This window comes from Pimephales promelas, chromosome 11 (assembly GCF_988280905.1).
Source record: "Pimephales promelas chromosome 11, fPimPro1.hap1.1, whole genome shotgun sequence".
Classification (NCBI taxonomy): Eukaryota; Metazoa; Chordata; class Actinopteri; order Cypriniformes; family Leuciscidae; genus Pimephales; species Pimephales promelas.
This window is the reverse complement of record NC_142779.1, coordinates 2109937-2132265: the sequence shown is the minus strand read 5'-3', so window position 1 is coordinate 2132265 and position 22329 is coordinate 2109937. Positions and strand designations below refer to the sequence as shown.

The following is a 22329-nucleotide window of genomic DNA, read 5'->3' as shown; positions in this document are numbered from 1 at the left end:
GGTTGCCTTAAAATTTTAAGTTCATTGAAATTGAAAAATTGAGTTAATACAATGGAAACCTATTTAATCACCAGAAACTCAAAATATGTTATCTGAACCACATAAATGATCTAAGTTGATTTGACAGAAGAATTTTTTTTAACAGTGTAGCATAAAGAAGATTATACCTATTTTTATTTTGTTAATTCTGGCATTATTTTCATTGCAAAGAAGCATATTTCACATGCATTCTCATGAATACAATATAAAAAAGCCACAATTATTTACACTCCGAGTTATTTGTGTTTGTTAAAATTATGCTGGTTTTTAAAAATCACCAATTTAGCATTTTTTACTAAAATAAATCATAGTAATGAAGATTTTATGGGGGAATGTAATAAAATTGACCTTAAAATCGAATCAAAAGTTTATTATACAAAATATAAGTACAATTTTTTCTATTTCAATGTAAAAAAAAATGTAAATGGTCTAAAATAACCTATTTTTTATGCAAACAAATTTTTTCCTTTCCCTCCTAAAATGATCAGTACTACTAATGCACATATACTGTAAGTGTATTTTGCAATATTATTACAAAAAATGGATGTTCTGTCAATCAATTCATCATCTTTCTGCTGTGAGCAGCGGTCCGCAATAAAGCCCAGCTGTGTCTCTAAAAGCCCACAGTCATGAGACAGGAGAGATGCATCAGCAGATTTCATCTCATTTCTACAAAAGCAGGTCAGTGAAAAAGCGAACAGACTTCAGATTCATCCAGCATCTCTAACCACGAGCAGAAGCGTGCAGGATCTCAGCACTGATGCACACATGCCCTATGGGGACGCTGTCAACACTATTAAAGCACAGATTACCTCATGTGTCAGTCAGTGACAGCCTCACATCCTATTGTCTTCAGAGCCTTTAAAGAATAAACTACATTAATTCTCACTCATAAGAGAAACACACAGAGAGAGAGAGAGAGAGGGTTACGGTGTTCAATTCACAAGCAATGCACTCTTCATTTTGCATAAAGAGCAAGCAATTATCAACCTTCTGTTATAATATCACATTACAACATGCACTAATGCACATTGTGTTTGTGACAACGTTGTGATGTGTTATATAAAAGTTCACCAGCATATCATACACTAAAAAATGCTGGGTTGTTGCATGGTTGGGTCAAATAAGGACAAACCCTATCGTTGGGTTTAAAAATGCAATTAAAAATGTAAACCAATCCTTGGATTTGTCCATATTTGACCCAACCATGGGTTGAAACAACCCAACATTTTTTAAAGTGTATACAGTACATGCATGAGCAGAAGTTGAAAAATTGGATTTAACTTTATAAAGACAAGGTTAGTGAGCAATTTTATCACATAAGTATAATATAAGTGTAAGTATATAATAATTCTTTAATATATTTTACTATTTTAAAATCCATTCTGCAAAAATAATTGAGCCTCATATAAGCCAGGGACACAAAAAACAGTCAAGAAGAGGTTAAAACCGGGTTAACATGCCAGATTACGGTCATGAGTTGAAGATTAATGAGATGCAACCTCGATATAACCTTTGGAAAGTGCGGCTTAAACCAAACTTTAAATATATATAGTGTATGCTTTTGTCTTTATAGCATTTGAATGAAACTGCAAAATATGAAAAGCAAAGCCAGCAGGCTGGTATGTGGAGTTTTGTAATGACATGATTTGAATAGATGTACATAAATGAGCATTTTAATCATTTTCAACGGGAAACTGGAGAAAACTACTGTACTGTAGATGAGGAGCCCAAATGAGTGAAGGCATTTAAGAAATTAGCCATTACAGCGGTCCCTTTAGTAAGCGTCTGCTTAAGTGTGTTAGACTGAGAACAATAACGAACTGCTGCAGGTTATTAACTGAACAAAAATTAATAAATGGCAACATATTTGTTGCTACACATCAAGGCCGCACGACATTATGGGATGCAGCACAGACAACCGGTTAGATTTTAAAACAAGTTTCCTAATACATGAGACTGACGGGTGGATTAAGGGTCAATTAACACAACTGAGAACTATTGTATGGTAAGCATTTAAAAGATGCCTTTATCTCAAATGATTCATACCTGAAAAGTATAATTACTGTCTGTGTGCTGTAATTTTTGCCATCAGGACAGTCCGTGAACAATAGCGCACGAGCATGAAGCCCATTTTCACCACATACGGGGAAAAAACAATGCTTTTGTAAATGGAAATTATGACACACTAAGGAGACGCTTACACAACAGAACAGTTTTTTAGCTAAAAACGTAAAACTATTTATGCGTTTTGGCATAAATTTACACGTCAATAGCATTTTGAGGGCCTGAAAACAAAGTTTTGAAAGTTTTTTAAATCGATTCCAGACGTCTATAAGTGCGCAGTGTTTCTTTACAAACTGACATCGCCATCTACTGACCTGGAGGCAGAATACAGTGTTTTTAATCGTTTTCGCTTATCCATGTTAACAGGTATCGTTTTGACAACGTTGTAGTCCGTATGTCGCACAAAAACGCAAAAGAAAAACAATTTTTTTTGGTACATCGTCATGAAAAAGTACCCTTAGTCGAAATTATAACATAAAAAGTTGACTTTAAAAGTCAAAATTATGACACGAAGTCATGAGATAAGACTTAAACTTAATATAAGTCATGATTTCAACTTTTCATCTCATAATTTTTAGGTCATCTTAATCAGTATATCACACTATTCTTTGAGTATGTGTTTTTCTACAGACACTGGAATGATCATGATACACGTTTTTTTTTTTTTAAAGAAAAATTCATCAGTTTTATCTTCATTCAGATATTCAATGTTTGACATCCATGGTTTGATTTTGATACTTTTGAAGTGAAAAGAGATTTCGTGCTTATGACAAGTCAGAGAATAACCTTGACTAACATTATCATTAACAAATCTAAAACAAAAATATCTGGGCACATTAGTGATGCGTCATTCATGAACGATCCATTCATTGCGTCTGTCACGTGACAAATAAACGAAAGACTCAGAAGCTAAAGTAATTATTCATGAATGACTCGAAAAAAGTGACTCGAAAATGACTCGAAAAAAGATGTTCATTTTGATGAACGAGATTGATCAAGAGTCAGTAAAAAGATCCTAACTTCCCATCACAGCAATGAGAATTGAGGAGGAAATGTGCTTAGAATGGTGGAATGAGATAAAAAGTTAAAATTATGACTTTCACTTAAGTCAGAATTTCAAGTACACCTCAAACCACCGTCAAGCTATTCGTCACATTCTGCAACATCGTTTTTAAAAACATAAATTTAACATATTAAATCAAAAATGTATAAATATAAAATCTACTCCACTGCAAAAAGTCATCTCGTTATAAAGTATTATTATTCTATTGGTCACACGACTTCACGTGGTTCGAATTTACAGGTCAGAGTTCACCAAACTTGAACTTTGGAATGTAGAAAATTCCAAAACTTCTTTAAATGCAAGTCAATGGAACGGAGCGTGTTCTTGTGAGCCTTTACAGTACATTGAGTGCTTTGTTAAAGGGCAAAAATGTTATAGTTCCCAATAGCTGAATGCACAGTAAGTACATCACTACCTCCTCTACACAATGGGCGATATAATTGCAGACTATATGATGACTGTCCCTGTTTTGCAGCAGGTTTCAGCATCATCTCCTCCATCAAAGGCAAAGATCATTTCAGTTTTAGGTTTCATCCCTCCAGTGATTCACCATCTGTGGTTTTCCCAACCCTCTCTCTCATCTTTCCTCCAGCTATGATCTGTCTGGCTGTGATGTGGTATCTCACTGTCTATCCTACACATTATCATCTCACAGCAAAATATTATGCTCAAAGAATCCGTGCATTGTGATATTTTGCATATTTTTGCAATTAAGCAGCATTTTACCCAACAAACAAAAAAATAATAATAAAAATCCCCAAACAAACATCATTCTCATTACTATAATGTGAAATAAACAATGACTCATTATTTAAAGGTGAAGTACAAAAATAATGAGCCCCCTGCCTGTTATTGGTCAGACACACAGATAGTCCCGCCCAAAGCCAGAAGTTGACAGTTATGAATGCTGAAACACAAATTGTATTGTATTCGTTATTTATTAAGCACTGTTTTAACCCTCTGGTGTTGTTCGTTTCAGAGTCACACTCGGGGTGTTCGGGTCCAAATGGACCCAAAGGGCGGGATTCAAATTAAAAAAAAAAAAATCATGATTTTTTTTTTTACTCGTTTTTTATAATATTTTTTCTTTTCTTTTTTGGTGTTTTGAGAAAATTTCAAAAATAATTAAAAAAAAATATACTTAGTATTGATGCAATAATTATGACAAAATTCCCCCCCATTGAACATAATAGAAAAAATATTTAATTTTTTTTTTTTTTTTTTAAAGCTGTATTTCATTTTAGAGTCAAGCCTAGGCCTCATAAAAGCAATTATTGAAATGAGATGGTCGACATCTGGTGGACAAACTGAGCATTTTAAAAATGCAAAACATGTATAATCTGAATTTTTTTGGTGGTGTGTCTGTGTATAAAAGTGTGTTTGTGTGTGTCTGTTTTGCACTCTTGATGTTTTATAGATTCACCCCTTCACTGTTGTGTGCTTTTTTTCAAGATCGTGGCTGATTTGTAGATTGTACGCACAACAAAAACTCAGTATTTTCACATTTTTGCCAATTTCCCATTCATTTTCCATGCAGGTCCATTTAGACCCAAACAACCCAAGTGTGACTATTGTTTTTTACAACCACTTAGACTACTCACATCCTGTCCCCAATTTTTTGGGGTGTTCAAATACCAAATACCAACAAAGTCACCAAATTTCGGACCATTCTGAGGAAGCTGTGATTTAAAAAAAAAAATGTATTTAAATTCTTCGGGTCCATTTGGGCCGAACAACCCCAGAGGGTTAAACAACAGTCCATTGACCAAAGTGCTGTACAATTTTACAAACCACATACAAAGACAATCCCAACCATAAAAGACCAACAAATAATATAAAATAAATAAATGAAACCCCTCACGTGCAATACACAGCTAGTTATGATTACCCTGCTTCATCATAACGGTCCTAAAAGACCGTTTCGGCTATAATTCTAAATCAATTCCTTCAAATACAGAGGAGGCAAATTAGCCCGAACTTAGCCCCGCCCACAACATTTGAGGATGGGAAGTTCGGTCTGGACTGGATCCATTGTGAAGCAAAGCTGTTCGGACCAATCAGATTGTCAGGGCGGGCTTTATCCAATGATGGACAGATGATCAACCATTTCCAAAGAGCGCTCGGGTTGAATTTGTTTACAGCAAATATGGCCGCCGCTGGACAACTGAGATGCGCAGATTCATCATCGCGTCTGTTTTAGAAGATTTCGACAGGGCATTCATTTAAAAGAGGAACTGAGAACCGCGATCAAGGCAGTTGTCGATCGGAAAGATGTTTTTGCCGTCCTTCCTACGGGATTCGGTCGGTCCAATCGAGTGCAGAGGCATTTTCTGTCCTGGTTCTGTTGAAACACCCCATAATCAGTCCAATGGAGCAGATCAGACTCACATGCTGACTAGAGTCTGAGTATGACGACGTCAGGCTACAGCTAAATTAGCGTTTAAACAAAAAACTCTACTCGTTTCTTGTTGTGCTTCTGCAGAGGGAAATCCACCTGCGTATCATCTGCATAGAAATCAGGAAAATTGATCCTATAGGGGCAGCATTTACACAGAAAACAAGATCGGGCCCAGAATAGAGCCCTGTGGTACCCAGCTAAACTGGTGCAGATTCGTTCTATAAATATGATAAAGGTGAGAATTTGAAAGATTAGTATCGTTGAACATCATTTTGTGAACACAAACCAGCCTAAATATTGTTCTGGGGTGCATTTCCCGAAAGCATCGTTAGCCAACTATGGTCGCAAGTTCTGTCGTTATTAGCATTGTTCAACGAGTCGGCGTTTCCCGAAACCATCGTTCCAACGAACATTCGCAAACTTGTGCGGTTTGAACGACAGCTCTCGACCTATGGTTAGAGGCATCGTTTCTATATTGCATGACATTTGGAGGTAATAAATCCTTATCTTGAGCAAAATAAGCAAGCTCACATTCAGTACAACCGATGCCTTTTATTTATAATACATCCAAATGGAATTTCTGTCTTTTAGAAGTAACGTGTTTGAAGAGTGCGCATGTGCGAACAGGCCAAATATTGAGTCTGGTAATAAAGCAAAACAACTGAGAACAATTAGAAATAGTCCTCAGATGACATGTCTGTAATTTATATAAAACAAATTTAGCGTTAATTGGATCTCAAACAGTTTCATTAACCCTCCTGTTACCCACAAATCTGATAACACTTTTTACCCTCTGGGGTCAATTTGACCCCAGTAATTTAAACCTCCACAATATGTTTATTTTTTTTTTACAAAAGTTTGTTTCAGTTAATTTATGTCTTTAAGTAACGTTTTAAGTTGACATCCACCCACCACCCCCCTCCCCACCCCACCTAACCCCTTATACATCCAGAATACCCATTGCACGACTATGGACAAATTTACAAATCAACATAAAATCTTACTGATTTGACCTAAAATTGGAAAAGTATAAATACATCTGGTGTTTTATTTGTTTTATAATATTTCTAAGTATAGATTTATGTAATCTATGACATTTGGAAAGAAAAACTATTTATTTTATCAAGGATAGTAACACGAGTTTACATGTTTTATTTTATCAAGGATAGTAACATGTTTGGGGTCAATCTCACAAAAATTATGTTTTCTCCTCCCCCATGGCACGGGAAACATCAAAGTTCTCACAAAAATGATGTTTTCCCCTCCCAAATAGACCGGGAAGAATTATTAGTTATCTTGAGAATTATGTCACATCATGTCATGTGAACTACTAGTAGTTCTCGCAATACTACAGATATGGTTATGCTTGGTTAGAGGCCTAAAACAGAGGGACGTTTTTTTTTTAAATGATATTGAATATGTAAAAATACAATGAACATTATAAATTTAAATTATATCATGTTATAATGACCTCAATATAACAACCAAAACAAATGTGTGTGAAATTTTAATATTTCTTCTGTTTTATTATACATCTAAAAGAGCCTGGGGTCAAATTGACCCCAAGGAACACCGATGTTACAAAATTTGTACAGGACTTAGCAGGTTAATTTTATGTTTACAGAGTTGTCCCCATTAAATTAGGAAAAGTCATTAAATTTGAAGCAAAAAAAATAAAATAAATAAAATAATGTTTTTACAGACGTTAAACATTGAATGGGGTCAAATTGACCCCAAGGATAATTAAAGGTAGTTATTACTCCACCACGTGCGAAACCAACATGGTTGAACGATACTTTGCGACAGTGGGTTTCGGGAAACAGTCGTGACTAGCTAGTTGATTTTTCCAACGATGCGTCGTACTATGGTAGTGAATCAGCGAACTACGTCGTTGTACGGGAAACGCACCCCTGGACGGTGTATATTTGCGTGTGTTTTCTTATGGCAACCTGCTGCATTTAAAAGCCTTTGCCTGTGAGCGATAGATTCATTATCACATCATGCTAAAAAGATTAACGCTTCAGCGACTGAAGATTCACAAGAGCCAAGAGTCAACTGGAGGCCCTCTGGTGTTGACCAGGCCTGCCAGTCCCACTTATCGTCCCCGAGAGCGTTTGCACGGAGAGATTTTCTCCTGTGAACATCTGCCCGGCACTTTAAAGCTTTAAAGCGGAGCCTGTGATTTCACTCCCTCCTGACTGCTGTTATGGACCTGTGAGCTGGAAAATAGCTGAAGGTCAGCGTGTCCTCAACACATCAGCTTTAATGATGAGGATCACGGCACAGGGGCCAGGCGTCCAGCTGAGGCGCAGGATTGAGCGGATGATGGAAAGGTTGGCTGGTGGTGATCTAAAACAGCACAGTTCATTATTCTCATCATTTGCTAACAATGAGCAAAAAATATCATCTTCTAGATTAAAATGACACAAATGACAAATGGATAAATACTAACCTGAGATGATCAGGGACGAGAAGGCACAGCCCACTTGTTGAAAAAATTCACTTTGCTCCGTAGACATTTTTAAAGTACCATGCAAAATAATGGTTTGCAAACGTTCAAAAGTTTGGGATCGGCAAGATTTGTAATGCAAGTTGATTAAAAAATACAGTAAAAAACGAATATTTGTAAATATTGTTTCAACTTAAATAAGTGAATTCTGTTTGAGTACAAAATGCAATTCATTCCTGTCAAATGTAAGGTCAGTGTAAATGTAAGGTCACTTCTACTGAATAATTTTCTGTTTTGAATTATTAAAAATCCCAACTTCATCGGAAGGTTACTTGGTGACTTTTTTGGCATTTGGTGTGTGAATACAAAAAAAAAATGAGGTCATGATCTGAGCATGCTAAGTGGTCGTAAAAAAAATAGTCACACTCGTGGTCTTCGGTCAAAAATGACCGACCCATAGGAAATGAATGGGAAATTTACAAAAAAACTAAAATTCTCTGAATTTTTGTTTGTACAATCTACAAATCGGCCACGATTCTTAAAAGAAGTATACCACAGTAAACATCAAGAGTGCAAAAAATTTACACACACACACACACACAAACACACTTTTATACACATACACACCAATAAATTCAGACTACAAAAAATCTGTTTTGAATTTTTAAAAATCACAGCTTCATCTGAATGTTATGAAACTTGGTGACATTTCTGGAATTATATATGTGAACACAAAGAAAAATTGAGTTCATGATCCGAGCATGCTAAGTGGTCGTACAAAAAATTAGTCACGATTCTGGTCTTTGGTCAAAAATGACCCCCATAGGAAATGAATGGGAAATTGACAAAAACACAAAAATTCACAATATTTTATTTCTTCTTTTTTTTTTTTTTTTTTTTTTACAAAATTTTTAGTAAGAAATAGTTTTTGAGATTGTTTCAATTATATATTCATATCCACCAAAAAAAAAAAAAAAAAGTGTTCATAAACAGCTGGGGAATTCACATGCCTCTCCATAGAGACCTGTACATGCCATCTAGTGGTTACACCATGATTCTACACCTTTTCTCTATACTGTAACCAGATGGTGCTAATTTTCTTCAAAAACATTTTTTTTCTGAAGGCTTAGACTCTATATTAAACAAAAATACTGCATTAATAAATAAATTTAAAAAAAAAAATATATATATATATATATATATATATATATATATTTCCATTGAAAAAAATAGACCATAAATATTGCATAAATATTAATAAATTCAATCAAATTGTCTCAAAATACTAAATTAAAAATAATAAATATTATAGAACAAAAATAAATTGCATTGGTTTTACTGGGATGGAAGAAGTTTAATTTTTAGGCCTCCGGTCACTCCGGGAAGGCCCAGGACGCGACTCATAAAGGAAGACCATCAGAGGGTTAAAAAGAGTTTAATCCTGGAACAGAATTGAATGCTTGAGAAGAATTTGCACCATATTACATCTTCATTTAATCCATCTCACCTCCTGAGACAAAATGCCCTGTGGAATCTCATCCGGGCGGCCACACATGATGCTCAGCGTGAGCTGGTGACGTGTGGTTGATGCTCTCAGAGGTCAGCGTCCTCATCCATCAGCCATCGCTCGGCCTCCTCCGGTGCGTGTGATCCGGCCCTGTCGTGAGAGAGCAAACCCAAGGTGAGCTGAAGGCTGTTTGGGTTTTTGTAGAGATAAAACGACTCAATGCTGACTGAAGAACTGTCAAAACAAAAGCTGTTTCACTGCACAGACAGATATTAATCATATGAGTGTCTGAATCAAACCAGCAGGATTCGGACTCTCTCACAAACTGCATACTAGCTATATACAATTTTTTATTTTTTTAAAAAAGCAGTATGCATACTGAAATTTCCTTGTTCATTGATAACTAAGGTCATCTACATTTGCCAAAATTTGCAGTTTACAATAATGCACACTGCATGGGATATTGTGTCCTACAATGGTAAGTTGTTCTAAGAAAAGGTTCTATAGGCCTAGTATCTCATGCAATTCAACTTTTAATTTTGTATTTTTAAAAATTAGTATGCAGTGTACCATTTTTCAAAAATAGCATGCAGTATTCAATATTTATATCTGAGCATAGCCATCACTGTGACTCCTTTGAATATATTATTTCAAACTCAACTTCAATCAATCAAATACTGAGGAACTTTTTCACAGAAGTGGAATATAAAAACAAAATAACACTATAATATATAAGCCTAACCCATTTATCTCTGAGATCAGAACCGGACGCTTGCTTAAACATGCAACATGATGTGGCATGTGAGGAGGAATTATTGATTATTGATATTTCACATAATTCAGCTTACAGTGCATTATAAAACACATTAGGTCCGGTTAATACACTGTTTAAGCCGAACTAAAATACACAAACACAGACACACACACACACACACACACACACACACACACACACACACACACAAACACAGATTAATAATAAAGTGCCATGATGCTTGAAAACATGTTTTCTTTAACTCGTTTTAAGCATAAAAAGCCTATAAATCACCCAAACTCTCTCAAAACTATATATATACACTGTAAAAAAATATATGCCTCTCCAACATAAAAATTTCTAGTGACCCGTTGCACCTAAAATTTTTAGTTGGCCCAATTTAAGTTGCGGAAACCAACTTTTTTGTGTTGTGCTGACTACCCCTGCATGTCGACCTAACTTGAAATAGAATGTTGTCAATTAAATATTTTCTGTTGACTAAACAGCTTGTTGGGCCAATGAACAGACTCAAATTGAAATAAAATGTTGTATTAATTAAATATTTCATGTTGGCCAAAAAGTCTATTTTTCATTAATGTTGGTCAAAAAAGTCTCTTTTTCATTATTTCAAATAAATTACACACTAGGCTCTGATAGAGTACATTTTATGCATTTATTAAAATACAAAAGACTTGGCTGTTAGTCTCAAGTTAAATATTACACAAGTATTCAAATAGTGCCGAAACAAGATCTGAGAGTTCAAGAAAGCATGGCATATAACTTAGTCAATAGCTGTACAACAAATATCTGCTTTACTCAGTAAAAAATGACAGTGGCTTTGCCTGTAAACATATGACATTTTTAGTCTGTTAGTCTAAGACTAAGGGCAATTACTGTACATTACATGGAAAAAATAAAATACAAAGTACTGCCCACTACTTTCAGGTTACATATGTCAATGTACATTAAAACAGTTCTATTGGCAAAATAAATCTCTACTTTAAAAAATTAAACATTCTAATATTTCTCAGGGATGAATGCTTTGTAGGGATGGGCAATGATTAATCGCATCCAAAAAAAAGTTTGTGTTTACATAATATATGTGTGTAGTATGTATAATTAACTTGTATATATAAATACCCACACATGTATGTATATATTTAAGAAAAAAATGTTATTAATATATCAAATATAATATTAATTATGTATAACTACAAAGTATATACATGCTATTTCTTAAATATACATGCATGTGTGTGTATTTATATATATACAAATTAATTATACACACTACATACACATATTATGTAAACACAAACTTTTATTTTGGATGCGAATAATCACGATTAACCATTGCCCATCCCTACTGCTTTACAAATCAAATATCAATTTATTTGATCAACAAGTTCCAGAGCAGCAGTTTAAGATAATCTTCTGGACTGCCTCAAATGTGTACCTTAAGTCCTTACTCCATTTTACAGCATAAAGCAGACCAAAGAGCATCACAAGGGCATTTGTGAAGTCTTCCAAATTGTCCATGACAACTTCCTCCTCCAGTACTACAGCCACATTGACCACTGTGGAATATGGTCCTGAGTTGTTAGAACTGTCAGTCACTTTCAGGATCCCCATTTTCATGGCCTTTGTGTGTGGGCCCCAGTGCCTCAGTATTCTGTGAAACACAATAAATGACACTAAGTGTCAGACTGAAAGCATAATGTCTTATGCAATCATTACTGCATCTCAAAGAGTAATACCATAAAGATATTCAAATTACCTTAATAGTCTTTGAAATTGAAGCTGGCTCTCTCATGTACAGGGGAAGACCACGAAGAACAGCGGACCCATAAGTGGTTAAATCTGTGGTCTGCCAAAAAGACAGGTCATCAATAAGACATTTTAACCCATTTAATCCCAAAATTTTGCAAAAACACAAAAATATCCAAATCAAGTATCTTTAATGTGCGTGTGGGGTGTGCTTGCGTGCAGGGTTGTGTGGTGTGTGTGTGTGTGTGGGTGTGTGATGTGTGCGTGCAGGGTTGTGGGGTGTGCGTTGTGTGGTGAGCATGATTTGAGTGTGGGGTTTGTGGTGTGCGATGTGCGTGCGTGGTGTACGTTGTGGGGTGTGTGGGGTGCGTGCGGGGTGTGTTGCGGTGTGCGTGATTTGAGTGTGTTGGGTGCGTGATGTGTCTGGGGTGTGTGTCTGAGTGGGCTGTCTATTTTAGGATGTGCTCTCCATAAATGTTTTTTAAGGGCCCTGTTGTTGTAAAAATACAAACACAGTCTGGATGAATGCAAGGAAAATAACCTTTACCTGCTTGCCAATGATGAAGCATTGCATATGTGCACTGCAGATGTGAAAATGTACAAAAGCAGCACTGCATTTAGCTTTAAGTCTGAAAAAAAAAAAAAAAATATTAGTCTTTGAAATTGAAGTTGGCTCTCTCAAGTACAGGGGAAGACCACGAAGAACAGCAAACCTATAAATAGTTAGATCTGTGGTCTGCCAAAAATACAGGTCATCAATAAGACATTATAAACCCATTTAATCCCATTTTTTCCAAAAAAACACAAAAATATCCAAATCATGTGTCATTAGTGTGTGTGTGCGCGTGTGTTGTATAATACAAACACAGTCTGGATGAATTCAGGGAAAAGAACATTTACCTACTTGCCAATGATGAAGCCTGTAGCGGCTAGCCTGTGTCTTGCTGCAGATGTGAAAATGTACAATAGCGACACTGCATTTAGCTTTAAGTCTGAAAAAATACCTGAAAAACAAATAAATAACGTTACAAATGCATAAATAACACATAGTTCTATACACAGAACAAGCAAAGTACTAGCTGCTAACACGATGGCACACGGGCTTTGAATGGAAACTAACTTAGAACTAGCCTAAATGATCACTGATCAGTCACTCTGTGATAGCAAAAGCACTAAGTTAGTTGTCAAGACTAGCTGTCTGTTGCAGTCAATTATCACACATATATAAAGAATGCAACTGGAATTTAAAAATATTGAACATTTAAAATATTAAACAGGAACATAGGGTTGCCACCTTTTGTCTGATAAAAAACCAGGACATATCGACAACCCGCCCACCGGGAATTACATGCGTTTCTAACATGTCGAGTGCGAGGTCTCCCCCTCTGTGCCGTGCACGCGGCCGCGCGCTACACAGTTTGAACATTCACGTAGCCTTTCGGTTTCGGAAACGAATGAGTGCTTAAATTTCCCGAGGCAAGTTGTTAAAAAGAAGGACAAATGACAATCCTGGTAAAACCGGCACAGGTGGCAACCCATGCGATGCTTAACCGTGTGGTTCAACGTTCAAAAACCGCATGCCAGTTGGAAAGGAATGCACTTAACGTTACTCACAAGATATATTCTTAACCTAAATTTGCTAATTACCTCGCAACACAAATAAAGAAACTAACTTTGATTCACTCACCAATTCAATGTCGTGACTCGTGGCGGGGGAAATTCAAAAGCCTGGTAGAACTCCTTTGCGCATGCTCAGACGATTGACGCTGTTCCCTCTTGCTCGGCCAACATAATATTTTTTGTGCAATGTTAAAAATTCTGTGAACACCGTTATTTATTTTCTCCTGATGAACATTTTGTAGTACAGTCATGGAAATCATGTAATCATTGACCAAACATATTTTTCTTTTTTGACACAACCATTATGTTGATCCAACATGTATATCCTCATTTGTACAACTATTTGCATCAATCATTTTTTACAGTGTATATATGAAGAGTTCAGATGCAAAAGCCTCTAAGTGCCATTTGAAATTCTCTTCTAGAATAATCATTTTTATCAAGCTTGTATATTTAAATTCAGTAATTTCACTTAAATAGCAATTGCCATTTAAGTGAAATTACTGAACTTAAATATACAAGCTTGATAAAAATTAACATTCTTGAAGAAAATTTCAAATGGCATTTATAGGCTTTTGCATCTCAACTCTTCATATATATATATATATATATATATATATATATAACATGCATTATCAATCTGTCTGTTTTGTCTGTGCAGTAGAAAGATGATCCCATTGATATTCTCCAATACAAAATACACCAATAATCAGTTTTATGGACTCGGCGTATTCCTGGCTCACACTCCTCAACATGATGAAATATCACAGGACAGCATTGCCATATTATATTTCATCATGTCCATACAGCGATCTAACAGTGCGGTAACACATGCCACTGATCCATTAAAACTAAACAAGCAACTATTAGCTTTATCCTCCGTGGACGTCACACACACTCAGTGTCACAGGTCATTCACACAGATCTGACCACACACATCGAACATGTGACACTGAACCCCGTGGTTTTATGATTTAAAACATTTAAAATACACTGAAACATCAAGGCCTTTAATATCAAGCCTTCAAATAATACAGTTTACTGAATGCAATTAAATAGTTAAAATCACATTTATTTCACACAATATTTAGCCATAAGATAAAATATTTAAAACCTGGAAATGTGCATCATTGCCAAGGCTGCTGTTTGACTTGGGAAATATTTCAATCGTGGTTTAGATGTGTCAATACCTTCCACTATCTGTTTATGTACTGAAACTCTTGGGTGAACTCACTTGGGAGCTCATAATAGTCAAATAAAATAGTTTTTGAAAAGGTTTGAATTTGTGTTTGAAACTAAAAACATGTAAAACAAGTTCTTACTTGCCTGTTGCCTTCCCTCCATTTTGAAAGGGTTCCAATGATGTCACTTCCTGTGTGACACAATTGGAATGTTTCATTTCTTTTAAAAGGGGTGCCATCAAGTGCTAACAGGAGTACATGGAACAAGTGGGATATATAAATATATATAAATATTCATTTTTTTTTCATAAATTGTGTTACATATAAATTACGCTTTTTATCACATGAATAAATTAATTTCACAGTAACAGCTATTTTAAGTTGTAATATTTTACAATATTAATGTTTTTTTTTCTGTGTTCTTGATCCCATAAATGCCGCATTGGTGAGCAGAAAAACTTTTTAAAAACACTGAAAAAACTTACAGACTTGGCAGTGAAAGTCCTGTAGCTTTGGGTCATTAGCAGGCAGCCTGTCACATCTCATCGAGGCCTAAAGTGTGTGTGTGTGTGGCAGACAGCGCTGCTCCCACCGGTATTGTGCTAATAATTAAGTGTGATTTCCACTGGCAGAATGACGGAATACGAATGAGGGGAAACCATTAATGTTCCCTCGTTCATCACTCGCTCGTGTCCTCTTTTCATCTCACACTTTCACTGATGGCTGTTTGAGAGCTTATTAAGCCCTCGGACACTTTCTCTTCAAATTAAATGGACATTTGAATGTTGTTTTTCCTTCAGATGTTTGATGAGTCACAACCAGGGCCTGTCAAGAAATGTAATGTTTCTTCAGAAATGGACAGCTGGACTAGTTCAATTCACTACATAGAAAATCGAAATATTCTGGTTCCCAATTTTAAAGGCGAAGTGTGTCATTTATTATCCAGGTTATTGTTAAATAATCACCAGGTAATTTTAAAAAATCATTAAGTAAAGCTGAAATGAATATTAAATATTAGACCAAAAAATGTACAAATGTTGCATTGGTAAATAACTGAAACAAAATGCAAAATGCAAACAAAATACTTTCCTGTTATCCGGACCCCACCATATACCATTTAGGAACTATAGTCATCCCTGATTGGTCTTAATTAGTGACGGGTAGGTTTAGGGGTTAGTGGTAGGCCATCGTGGGGTCCGGATAACAGGAAAAAAACAAAATATTAATAATAAGTAATAGTATTAATATTTGCAATTCTGCAAATGTGTTCAAACAGGTTTTCCAAAGTTCTGATCTCCCATTGGTCAAATTAATGGTTAGCCCGACCCCCAGCTCACATTATTGGTTGAGACAATAGGCCTATTGCTCGTTGCTTTACGTTCAGATTTTTTTTTTTTATCAACCGATAGATGTAGCCTATCTGCATATTAAACTGAAAATCTAAATTTGTATTTGCATATTAAATTTAGAATGCATTTTAACCTTTACAAAAGTGATGTAGAATAGAAGGGAAACCTGTTTGGAAACAAAGCTTTTTAACCCATCAGACATAGACCAACATTTAGACATGAAATGAGTCGATAACAAACACATCAACTTTCAATCAGTCATATAAGGTTTACAGACACCTCAGAACAGTATTCTTCACATTTCCTTCAGTGCATTATGCAAAATAATAAGCAGCTCTTCATGTCTCCCACAAACCAGCCAGTCTGTTTCCATAGTGAAGGGCGACAGTAATCCGCCCGAGCAGCGGCAACGTGAACAACAAACAAAGATTCAATTAGGAGACAAGATTGTGTCCGTCCTGAACGCTAAAGACGAGCTGATGCGCGAGCTCCGCTGTCTGGATCACATGCGTTCAGTTTCAACGCATTCTCACCCCAAGGCGCAGGGTCGGCGCTATGGTGGGGCATTCGAGGGCCGTGCCCCCCCTAGCGCTCATTGATGCCCCTCCTACCACAGTTTCTAATACAATGCTAAATCATAAATCAGATGTAGGCTATACAATACCAAATGTCCAGCAATCTATTTGAATAGCACATTGTGTTTAATTTGTTGTCTAATTGGATGTAATGTGTTGGTGCCAAGAATTTTCACGTGAAGAAATACATGCATCCAATTCTATTTTTTATTGCAAGTGTTGTTGGTCCAGTGGTAGAAATTTAGACTGGTATGCATGAGATTGTGGTTTCGAGTCCACACTCGTTTAGATATTTTTTTTCCCCATCATTATAACCGATTATGTTTATCAGTGGTTGTCAAGCAGGGACATGTTTGAGTGCATTTTACTTGTACGAATAGAGATTTCGCCGCAACAGATCAAGCGCGCGTCCGTGTGAAGATGTTTATTGTGGCAGCGCGAGACACAAGAGAACACTTTATCAGCACCACAGATCGAGTCAACGAGCACTTTGATCACTTGATTTAAAAAACAACACATTTCAGCGTGCTATATCGCCTCTTATTTAACAAATCAATGCTCTGTAAACCGGATATTTATTTGTATTGGTACATCCGTGCCGCGAGATGTATAAAAGTGCTGGGACAACATCGACCCTGGCAAAAAGTGGTGGGGAAATTCGCAAATAATAATTTTAAATAATAATTATAATAATAAAAGGTGTTTCGTTTTTTTTTTTTTTTGTTTGTTTTTTTGCTTAAACGGCAGTGCCCCCCCGCTGATGACCCAATGCCCCTCCAGTAGATCTGCTCTGGCGCCGACTCTGCCAAGGCGTCACCTTTGACCATGCTTCAATATTTGACGTTTTAGGCGCCCTTTAGCGTCACTTACATGACGCGCTCCTACGGCGTCATCTAACTGACGCTAAAGGAAAGCGTCTGTTAGAGGACGCGGTTAGGTTTAGGTGTGGGGTGGGGGTAGGGTACACGCGATCCTAGGGCGTCATCTAACTGACGCTAAAGGGCGCCTAAAGCGTCAGATATTGAAGCATGTCCAAATGCTTCCCAAGGCGTCAGTTAGGTGACGCCTTGGGAGTGAGAATGGGCTGTCAGTTTTCAGCTGAAGACAGCCAGAGCAATGCGAGCTTGACAACATGAACTTGACAACGGAGCGTTAAACCGAGGTGTGCATCGTTCAGAACTCACACGATTTTGTTTGATTTCCATCAATTGCAATTAATTAATTAATTATTCTTCCTGTCATTTCAATTCAACGGTGCCCTTATTATGCTATTTTATAAATGGTTAGTTCCAATCCGTGATTCTGATTGGTCAATAACTGTGCTTTGCTATGACCGCTTCACCCAACGGTTCCAACTCTGTTCCTGTGTTGTGTTTATTTGAGCTGACATTGGAGCGTTGTTGCTGTTGTTCACGGTCAGGGACTATTTTATCTAGCGGAAGGAAAGCTTTTAGTGATTTCACTTAATGAAAGTTGCACTAACACATGTTTTTTTTTACTTTAATATTTTTATTGTGTGGTAACCGTTTTATAAAAGCAATAAGGTACTCGAGGCAAGTGCTGTATCGTGAATAAGTAACGGCTGAAGGGGTTACTCCGCTTCCCGTCGAGCCTAACAACGCCCTTCAGCGTTATTTATTTACGATACAGCAGCCTCTCGTACTTTACTGCTTACATAAAGGTTAATTGTTTTAGAGTCCTAGTCCTACTACAGGTTTATATATATATATATATATATATATATCCAAGGTCAAACACTTTAATTTTCTCATAATAAAACAGCATCAGCTCTTTTCTCAGAGTCTGAAACGGTTCGTTTGAAGATTCAGGGGGCTTTCACACTAGCACTTGGTGTGCACCCGGGTTCGAATGACGTCAGAGTTCGGTTCGTTTGGATGATGTGAACGCTGTCTTCCGAACTCGGGTGCCCACCCGCGAACCGTACGGGTCCGCTTAAAAATGTGGTCTTCATGTGAACTCCAGTATGGTTCGCTGAACGCAATCGAACCAAACCGCGGAAGTGGACCGCTATTGATGACGCAATATGCGTAGCTGTCAACCCTCCTGTTTTTTCCGGGTTTCTCACGTATTCTATCTCTTTTCCCACTGTCTTCCCGTTTTAGTATTTTCCTGTAAAATATCCCGTATTTTTATGCTCCGGTTGTGTGAGACGTACACGCTCGGACAGATTCGGCTTGGAAGTCGTTCATCCTCTCTAAACCCCTCCTCATGGCGAGCTACTCTGCTCTGATTGGTCAGACGGCCCAGTCTGCTGTGATTGGTCGAATACTTACCGCGAGTCGGAAAGCAAGTCTCTGGAAGTTCAGCGATATGGATTTGCAGCACAGAAAATAGACAATCTTATGAGACAATACATTTATGCACTTTTACATTCAAAATCAGTTATATTACACACGGTATGAAAGGTAATAATCCAAAAATCATGATAGGGGCACTTTCAATTTTACCTGGTTTAAAACGCATTTTATTGCTGTAATCTGACATTTCTGAATGAAACTGGACATGAGGAAAATGTTCAATGTCCAATAAATTTCTCAGGGATAAAATCAAATCCCACCCTCATTTTTCCACTAATTGAAGGCATTTTTAGACGGTAAATGTCTTTTCAAGATGAATTTGTTTAAGATGACTTGTCAAATCGTGCGGTCTGGGTGTCTATTTTGCAAATAACAATAATAAAAAAATACAAAAGCATTCTGGCAGAGTGTATATAATGTATTTAAAACAAAAAATTAAAGTGATGATAGACATGCAAACATACATTCACGTGATTAGTACAAACACACAAATGACATTTTCACAACATTGACAAACATCTGAAAAGTGCTGTGTTAACTTAAAAAGCACCCGTAACGAGACGATATAAAACAGTCTAAAAAGGCACTTGATGCTACATGACCCTCATAATTCACACAGATTATCAGCAGGGCTGAAATACAGTCGTTTGAAGCTTCACACTTCAACAACAGCTCAAGTTAAAGCACCTTCTGTGTCATGAACCTGAACACACTCTTCAGTTCAGTCGTACGCCACAAATCAGTTTAAACTCAGTCCTGACTGGAAACTTTACATTTCGCATTTCGATTTTGGCTTTTGATATCTGTTGGTCTTTAAATCTATATATAAAAAATGTGGTCCCCACACAGAGTTTCATGTATATGTTTTTTTTTTTTAAATAATAATGATATATCAAAGCAATTTAAATAAATAAATAAGATGCCATGCTTTTAAAAATATACTAAAATAACTGGAAGCTCCACAATCAGGCAACAAGGAAACGGCTGACGGATAGAGTACATTAAATAACTGATTAGAATAAAAATAAAATAGTGGTTGGCAACACTGACACGAGTTACAGTACATTTAGTATTTTAATGCAACCGTGGGAACAAGATTCACATGGTTAGTGGTCCTAATACAGAAAAAAAAAACATTTAATGTTAACATTTACTCACTCATGTCATTCCTAATACATTTGCATGAAAAAAAAAAAAGGATTTTAAATGGAAATGTTCCAACAAAAGTGGATGGGATTAAAAATGCACTGTTAGAAATGACGAGTAAATGAACCGATGATTGTATTTTTTTAGATGACCTATTCCCTTTAAGTGCTAGAAGAGCTCAGTGCAACACAATATTATGGAGAACAGACTTTCACAGGCAACATCAACATAAAATACACAAACCAGAGACACAGGACACGATATAAATATAATTCATGAGTCTGTTCAGATTTCCCAGCTGTCACTGAAGTAATGCTCCTCTTCTTCAGCCTGTTCTTCTTCTACATCACTGAACTTATCTTCATCCTCCTCGTCCTCCTCCTCCTTCAGCTGGGACAGCATGCTTTGAAGAGTGGCCTTCACTTCCTGAACCTCTTTCTCTAAGGACAGTGGGCATTAGAGTTAAAGAAGACATGACCGCACATCATCTACTCGGAGATCACTGGTAGAATCACAAATGCTCAAACGAATCCATAATACAGAAGTGTAAGAATGATCGACCCAAATGAAAGACATTTAACAGTCTGCAAAAGAAAAACTAAATCTGTCACAACTCTACTAACAAAACTCCCCATCAGAAGTGGATCTGACATTTTTAATTTTGATAAAAATTATGCAATAATGCATGACAATAATGCATTATTTTTTTGTAAATAATTTATTTAAATTGTGAATGTAAATCGAAATGTATATCGCAGCACAGGGTGAAGTCAGTATCTACATTAATGACGATTTGAGAGAAATATAATGTAAATTTAATATAAAACTATGTAAATGGCGCGGCGGGATTTTGAACAGCGTCCTGAGCCATAGTTGGGCGCCGCCGGTGTGTATACACACACTCATAGAGAATAATGTGTTCGGATTTTAAAGACGTGGCGCTGTTCTTCTCGTCCAGTGTGTGACACCCTTTAGATGCGATTAATCGGTTTGACAGCACTAATATATATATATATATATATATATATATATATATATAATTATAAAATAATATATTTATTTTATATTTTAGATATATTTATATATTCTTTATTTTTATATAATTTTATTTTTATATAAATATATAAAAATAAAAATATATATTTATATATTTTTATATTAAAAAATATAAAACTATATAAAAAATATTTGATATATTTTTATTTTTTTATATATAACGGCATATGTATGGTACATGGTATAAGCCCTAATCACAATATTTTTATTAATATAATTTATTTGTAGAAATTATTTTAGCCAATATTAATAGGTGTGGGACATACCAAATTTTAGTGCCAGTTCACAACATTATAAAATAATATATTTATTTTATATTTTAAATATATTTATATATTCTTATTTTTTATATAAAAATATATAAAAATATATATTTATATATTTTTATCTTAAAAAATATAAAACTATATAAAAAATATTTCATATATTTTTATTTTTTTATATATAATGGCATATGTATGGTACATGATATATGCCCAAATCACAATATTTTTATTAATATAATTTATTTGTAGAAATTATTTTAGCCAACATTAATAGGTGTGGGACATACCAAATTTTAGTGCCAGTTCACAACATTATAAAATAATATATTTATTTTATATTTTAGATATATTTATATATTCTTTATTTTTAAATATTTTTATATAAAAATATATGAAAATAAAAATATCTATTTATATATTTTTATATTAAAAAATATAAAACTATATAAAAAATATTTGATATATTTTTCTTTTTTTATATATAATGGCATATGTATGGTACATGGTATATGCCCTAATCACAATATTTTTATTAATATAATTTATTTGTAGAAATTATTTTAGCCAACATTAATAGGTGTGGGACATACCAAATTTTAGTGCCAGTTCACAACATTCTCCGGTTACACAAAGCACAATCACGACCCATCTTAGAAAGACTTTTATTATGTTTGGCCCGACCACCCGACACAGATTTCACAATTATACGATCACAACGGTCGCCCCTTTCCACTTATAATTCAAAAGCTCAGTTCATCTCCTGACGGACCCGTT

At 35.6% G+C, this 22329-nt stretch overlaps 1 protein-coding gene and 2 long non-coding RNA genes across 4 annotated transcripts in view; all 3 read right to left on the bottom strand.

Annotated features, from left to right (window-relative positions):
• Nucleotides 1-7203: 7203 nt before the first annotated feature.
• LOC148977108 (uncharacterized) lies at nt 7204-14986 on the bottom strand. Its single transcript, XR_016145633.1, has 3 exons — nt 14779-14986; nt 9524-9673; nt 7204-7916 (listed from the first exon to the last, which is right to left on the bottom strand). It is a non-coding gene; the product is annotated as an uncharacterized LOC148977108 (long non-coding RNA).
• LOC148977109 (uncharacterized) lies at nt 11581-14028 on the bottom strand. The gene is made up of 5 exons (XR_016145632.1): nt 13732-14028; nt 12949-13048; nt 12592-12673; nt 12055-12144; nt 11581-11949 (listed from the first exon to the last, which is right to left on the bottom strand). It is a non-coding gene; the product is annotated as an uncharacterized LOC148977109 (long non-coding RNA).
• Nucleotides 14987-19484: 4498 nt separating the features above from the next.
• The window catches only part of disc1 (DISC1 scaffold protein), a 50563-nt gene continuing 47718 nt past the window's right edge, over nt 19485-22329 (bottom strand). The window contains exon 14 of one of the 2 annotated variants that reach the window (XM_089116735.1): nt 19485-20673. In XM_089116735.1, coding sequence (XP_088972861.1) covers nt 20519-20673 — 155 coding nt within the window. In that variant the 3' untranslated portion in view covers nt 19485-20518. Of the gene's footprint in view, nt 20684-22329 lie in introns of both variants that reach the window. The other variant, XM_089116736.1, reaches the window with a different exon arrangement.